A 6,737-nucleotide genomic window follows, 5' to 3' on the forward strand; every position below is an offset into this window, starting at 1 on the left:
AAGAAAAAAAAGAAAAGAAAAGAAAAGAAAGAAAGAAAAAAAGTAAATCAACATTTTATTGAATGCCTACCACGTGCTGGCGCTGCATTAGGATAAACACGGCTAGGTAAGCTCGAGGACAGCGGGAGGAAAGCGCGCGCACGCACACACACACACACACACACACACACACACACACACACACACACACACACACATCAACTAGTAACCAAGCCAACCCTTTGGACCTCACCAACATGGCGGCCCCGGGCCGACGCAGACACCTCCCTATCATGGCGGACGCCAGGCGCCGCCCTCCCCAACATGGCGTCCGGAGCCGACCTTCCCATCATGGCGCGCGGCCCCGCCCGCTCCGCCGCCGCCGCGGCTGCCGGCGGGAGCAGTTCCGGGTGCGGTGCGCGCCGGGGGCGGGCGAGGGGGCGGTGTCCTGGCCATGGCCGGCCTGTCGGACCTGGAGTTGCGGCGGGAGCTGCAGGCCCTGGGCTTCCAGCCGGGCCCCATCACCGACACCACTCGGAGCGTCTACCGCAACAAGCTGCGCCGCCTGCGGGGCGAGGCCCGGCTGCGCGTCGACGAGCGGCTGCGGGACGAGGCCCAGCTGCGGGAGGAGGCCCGGCTGCGGGAGGAGGCCCGGCTACGGGAGGAGGCCCGGCTGCGCGAGGAGGCGCCGTCTCCGCCGCGCGCGCGGCCCGCCGCGGCCAGCCTGCGGCCGGAGCCCCGGCCGTCCCCGAGCGCGGCCGCCGACCCCTGCGGGCCTTACGGCCACCTCGGAGCCTCCGCCGCCCCCTGGGCCGCGAACCGCGGCCTGTCCTACCCGACGCACGCCGGGCTCGGGCCGCTGCGACGCCGCGCCTCGGTCCGGGGCAGCTCCGAGGACGACGAGGACGCGCGGACGCCGGACAGGGCCGCCCCGGGCCGGGCCCGCGCCTGGTGGGCTCCGCCGTCGGCGTCTGCGCGGCCGCCCTCGGCGCTCCTCGGCGCCGACGCGCGCCCCGGCCCCGGCCTGAAGGGCTGGCGCACGGGCTCCGCGGGCGGCGCCGGGCGAGCCCGACCCGAGGCGGGCCGACGGCTGGAGCGCTGCCTGTCTCGGCTGCTGCTCTGGGCCAGCCTGGGGCTGCTGCTCGTCTTCCTGGCCATCCTGTGGGTGAAGATGGGCAAGCCCTCGGCGCCGCAGGAGGCGGAGGACAACAGTACGTCCCGGGCCGGCGCAGGGGAGGGCCCCGGGCACAGGGGTGCTCCCACCCGGACCACCGAGTCCCTGTCGCGCCTTGGGAGCCTCACTTTCCGCCCCCGCTTTCTGCTCTTCTCTGTTCCCCCCATCTCTCTGGAGTCTACCTTTCGGCCTCTGCCAGGGACAGGTCCTTCCAAGGCCTCTGGGGAGAAAGAAAGCTACAGGTCCACTCTTTTTTTTTTTTTTGAGACAGGGTTTCTCTGTGTAGCCTTGGCTGTCCTGGAACTCACTCTGTAGACCAGGCTGGCCTCGAACTCAGAAATCCGCCTGCCTCTGCCTCCCAAGTGCTGGGATTAAAAGGCGTGCGCAACCACTGCCCGGCAACTTCTTTTTTTTTTTTTTTTTTTTTAAAGATTTATTTTATTTATTTTATCTGTATGAGTACACTGTAGCTGTACAGATGGCCATGCGGCAGCTGGGAATTGAACTCAGGACGGGCCAGTCTCCCTCTGGCGTAATACACTGTAGCTGTCTTCAGACGCACCAGAAGATGGCATCAGATCCCATTACGGGTGGTTGTGATCCACCATGTGGTTGCTTGGAATTTAACTCAGGACCTCTGGAAGAGCAGTCAGTACTCTGCAGGGTACTCTGAGCCATCTCGCTAGCCCCCCTTTTGACTTCTTGCTTGTTCATACTTGAGAGCCCCCTGGAAGGCTCCAGACATCCTTCCCCCACCCCGGCCTTCTGGGAATGCCTGCTTGTGGTACCAGTTTAAGCTTTAAAAAAAAAAAAAAAAAATACCCTTCCACACCTGGTACCACTGCTGTGCTTACGAGGCACAGCAACCCCAGGCAGGACTGGGTGAGGGCCTGTGAGTCAGGCGACTTACTAGACAGCTCTGCTCACACTCGGTTATATGACTCCGCATCCCTTGAGGGATGCAGGACACCAGTGGCTCCTGAATGGATGAGGACTGGAGTCTCCCAAAAGGGATTTTTGCCTGTTACTCTTGGTTGTAACAAAAGAAGAAGAAAAGCATTTCATTTTCATGAAAGTCTCCCCCCTCTGGCTATAGTTAGGGTCCTGTCTTACATACGCTAGGCAAACATGTTACCACTGAACTACACTCGCTAGCTGACTTCTGAAAACGACTTTGAAGCAGGGTCTCCTTAAGCTATCTAGGCTAACCTGGAACTCACTCTAGTTCAGGATGGCTTCAAACCCATGATCTTGCCTTACCTTCCCCCTGAAGCTGGAAATTAGAGACCCGAACCACCAGATCCAGATCATTTTGATAGGAATTTAAGTATAAAAGGACAGCTCATTTTCTTCCCGAAGCGTGTTCCTAGTTGCCTTGAGTCCGGGTCACATCTTCCCACAATTAGGAGTAGCTGAAATATGGGGAAAGCTCAGCCATTGTCTTAGGTCACGTGAGGAATGGATGTCTGGGCGTGTCTGAGTCTGTTGGCCACACTGGTGCCCAAGGGGGACCGCTCCACTTCTGGAGCCGTCCTCCACCCTGGGAATAGTCTCTGGTGAGTGCCAGTGAACTGTACCATGCTATAAGCCTCGGGTGCCGCCTCCTGCTTAAGATGATTTGAGACAGGCTTTGGGGTCCTTAGAGTTCCCTCCTGTGATAGCGTTAATTCTTACTTGATAGAACGTCGTTTGCAGTTCATAAGACTTTTATGTATGTTGTCTTGTTTGAGTCTAACTCCCTGAGTGAAGCAACAAAGGCCATTGGGTTTTTATCTTTTTGTTGTTTTTGTTTTATTTATGTGTATGGTGACTTGCCTATGTGCGCATGTGCACCACGTGCATGCAGTACCCACAGAGGCCAGAAGAGGGCGGTGGAGTCTCCGTAACTGGAGTTACACATGGTTGTAAGCAGCCACATGGATGCTGGGATTCAAACTCAGGCCCCTGCAAGAGCAGCTTAGCCACTTCTCCAGCCCCTTGTTTTGTTTCTTGAGACAACACCCTCTCTGTATCCCAGGCCGGCCTCAAACTTGTGGCAGTCCTCCTGGGCTAACCTGAGTGCTGGAGTTACCTCTGTGCGATCTTGTTAGGAAGGCCCATGCAATCCCATTTTACAGGAGCAGAAACAGAGGTTAAGTTACCCAGGAATCTGTGCAGCTGGAGAGAGGCCCCAACTCCCAATGTCCTGACCCAGCATGGGGGAACCCTTGGGTCTTGGAGCCCGCACTATACACGGGCCACTGAGAGATGGATCTTCCAGTCTCCACCTTTGCGTCAGCCGAGTTCTGCTTCCCCTGGGTCTTTTGAGGTCCCTCTCTTGCCTAGGCCTGCTTCTAACCTTTCTCTTTCTTTTCTTGGTCTCAGTGAAACTGTTGCCGGTGGACTGTGAGAGAAAAACAGATGAGGTAAGTTTGATCTGCCTTCTATGAGTCTTCCAGAGGACTCAGCTCTGCCAAGAGATAAACTTGCCCAGATCTCAGAAGGATCATTTTCAGGGAACGCGTCCCAGAAGGTACCAGAATCACATCATGTTCTATGATGTTTGTGTCAGATTCAATTTTGGGAGCACAGTGGTACTTGAAATATGGAGGGGTGAGCTCCTTAGGTCCAGCCCCGGGCTTGTTACAGAAGCACCCCCATCGGTGGGAGCATCCGAGGCCTTCAGTCAGCTGCTGTCAGTCGGGGGAGATGGGGGTGGGTGTCCAGCTGGCAGTGTGTGTGTGGCAGGGGGTCAGGCTGCCCACATCTAACCCTGAGAGACCACATTCTGTCCCACCTTTTCTCTGGTGTGCATCCATCTCTCTGACAATGCTCCTGCTCTGACACCTCAGGGGCAAGTTTGAAGCACATGGTAAGGGGAATTAGCCCTCTTAGCCAATGTGTTCAATTTGTTTTATGAAACCCTCACATCCACCACAAATAATGTTTGGGGAAGGTGAGCAGCCCTCAGCCCACGAGTCATGTGAGCAGCGTTAGTGCACAGCCAGGCAGCCGGTTCTGAGGAAGATATGAGGCAGTAAATTTTCAGGTCATAAATCCTACCAGGAGGAGGCGTGTGCTGCCAGAGGGCATGACTTAGTGCTCTAATTATTAAGTGTGGGTGCCAGGCCTCTGCAATCCAGGGGCTAGCCAAGAAATGGCACCCCTGCATTGACTGTTCCCCTTGTTAATGAAGGGCAGCCTGCTGCAGACGCCGTCTTATTTCCTTGGCAGCTGATGTGCCCTGTTTGCGGGTGTTTTATGACACTCCCTTATTGCTTTCATCCAGCAAGCGTTTTTGCTTCCCAGTTGTTGTGCAAAACCAGGCTCATAATAAGTTTAATCTGCTTTCTATCATAAAACTGGGCTGATGGCTAGACAGTGTGCTCCAGAAACAGGCAGCCAAAGAGAGGAGCAAGCACAGAAACAAGAAAAACAGACCTTTCCACCCAACCCCTCTGATGTTGTTAGACAAGGTTCCTAGTTCTAGTTCCCGGTCCTCTCAGTCTGTAGAGCTGGTGGACCCCAACTGAAGGAAGCGCATGCCTGCTCCTGGCTTTCCTATGAGCCTCAGACAGACACCCTGCGGGTCCCTGCACTGTGCAGAGCTAGCAAGCTGTACCCATCAGCTGGCTGGGGCCTTAGGCTTTGGGCTCTAAGATATTCTAGATCTGTAACCAACCCCGCGTCTATGAGAGGAAAGCAGAGGCTGGGCCGTATCCAGGCAAGATGCATTTTCTGGCTGCTCTGGGCACCCTTGGCCTTTGTGGCAGGCAGGTCCAGGAGCCCACGGGCAGGGACATAACTCTGGGCCCAGTGAGGTTCTTGCTGAGTTTCCTTTGGGTGACCTTAGTTTACCCAGAATCCAGATAAGCATTTAAGTATCAGGTAAGGATTCCAACACTGTTTTTCTTCTCCCTCAGCTGTGGAAAATGCAGGGATAGGCTGGGAGTGGGTGTGTTGTCTTAATCAGGCTGCCCCTCCCCTTCTGCTGCCCCCTGTCCTGCTTCCCCAGGCCGTCCTCCCGTCGGCTGCCCCGTCCTGCTTCCCAGGCTGCTGTCAGCCAGTGCACGTGGTTATATGTGGGCTCCATCGAGTCCCCCTGCAGCCCTTCCTCAGGCAGGCCTCAGACTCGAAGTTGATGACACTCTGCAGTCCCGTCCCCCTTCCCCCCCCCCCACTTCCGAAAGCCCTGGTGCCATTGCTTGTTCTTCTCTCAAGAAGTCGGGCCAGAGCCATGGGTGGCCATCTCTTTGTGACTCTCTGTGTCTGCTCCACAGAGCCAATTGCTCAGCCCCTGCCAGCTGTCATGTAAAGCTTGGAGGTGGGGGCTGGGCATGTGGCTTAGCTAGTCGAGTGAGTGCCTAGCGTGCATGAGGCCCAGGGCTCTGTTTCCAGCACTGCATAAAGCAGGCATAGTGGCACACATCTCTAACCCTGGCACTCCGTGGGTGGAGACAGGAGGGTCAGAATTAAAGATCATCCTTAACCGTGTCTTGGCCAGCCTAGTCTACATAAGACTGCCTCAAAAACCAAAAAGTCCTACAATCTAGAGGTGTTCCTGGCTGTCCGGGGGGACATGGCAGTGTGGCTGCAGACAGACCCTTGACCACCTTCCCCTGATGCCTTTCAGTTCTGCCAGGCCAAGCAGAAGGCAGACCTGCTGGAGCTGCTGCACGAGCTGTACAACTTCCTTGCCATCCAAGCAGGTGAGCAGCCACCATGACCAACCCGCCCCCCCAGTTCCCCTGGCTAGTCGGGCCAAGGCAGCCCAGCCACCACTCAGACACACCCTTTCAAGCCCTGTGGGCGTTCAGTTCAGGCCTGGATATTGCTTCTCAAACTCTTCTCTGGATCCACAAAAACATGGGCCTCCTGGCAGGTATGAGATTCTGTCCCATCATGCTTTGGGGCCTTGTGTTGGTTGGAAGGACCCAGGCCTTAGAGATCCCCTGCACCTGAGGCACTGGTCCCAGGTGGTTTGTGGGTGGCCTGAGGCGGAGGTTCTGCTGCACAGGAGGTCTGAGTAGCTGCCCTCCACCCACCTTCCAGACAGATCCTGGCTTAAGCCATCAGGGGCCCTGGCACATGCTCCATCAAGGCGAGAGCTGGCGTCACTGCAGCCGACAGGGAAGTGAAGTACACACCTCCTTTATCCTGTGAGAGGTGTCCTGACCCAGGGGTGTGAGGTGACCGCCGGGTCCTGCTCGCAGGCTCCTAGGACTGTGCTGAGGATTTTGGTTTTGAAAAACACAGAAATATTATGGGAATATGGTTTCATTTTAATCCCAGCTGTGGGCTATGGGGCTGCTTCAGATTGTCCACAGCGCTGACCTTGGTTTGCCTCATGCTCTGGCAGGAGCGTGGTCTTGCCAGCGGCAGTTAGTTTGCAGTTCTGGGTCCTTTTCAGAGAGTGTATGAGTGCTGGCCCAGAGAGGTGGAGCAGGCTGTGGGTCCCAGAGAGAGAGGTGGAGGGGGCTGTGCGTCCCAGAGAGAGAGGTAGAGCAGGCTGTGGGTCCCAGAGAGAGAGGTGGAGTGGGCTGTGGGTCCCAGAGAGAGAGGTGGAGCGGGCTGTGGGTCCCAGAGAGAGAGGTGGAGCGGGCTG

General features: G+C 56.7%; 1 protein-coding gene across 2 annotated transcripts in view; it reads left to right on the plus strand.

Annotated features, from left to right (window-relative positions):
• Positions 1 to 282: 282 nt before the first annotated feature.
• Lemd2 (LEM domain nuclear envelope protein 2) overlaps positions 283 to 6,737 on the plus strand; it is a 15,766-nt gene continuing 9,311 nt past the window's right edge. Inside the window, exons 1-3 of one of the 2 annotated variants that reach the window (XM_031347900.1) lie at positions 283 to 1,190; positions 3,518 to 3,558; positions 5,766 to 5,841. In XM_031347900.1, the coding sequence (XP_031203760.1) occupies positions 434 to 1,190; positions 3,518 to 3,558; positions 5,766 to 5,841 (874 nt within the window). In that variant the 5' untranslated portion in view covers positions 283 to 433. The remainder of the gene's footprint in view (positions 1,191 to 3,517; positions 3,559 to 5,765; positions 5,842 to 6,737) is intronic. The other variant, XM_031347901.1, reaches the window with a different exon arrangement.

This window comes from Mastomys coucha, unplaced genomic scaffold, assembly GCF_008632895.1.
Source record: "Mastomys coucha isolate ucsf_1 unplaced genomic scaffold, UCSF_Mcou_1 pScaffold3, whole genome shotgun sequence".
NCBI classification, from domain to species: Eukaryota; Metazoa; Chordata; class Mammalia; order Rodentia; family Muridae; genus Mastomys; species Mastomys coucha.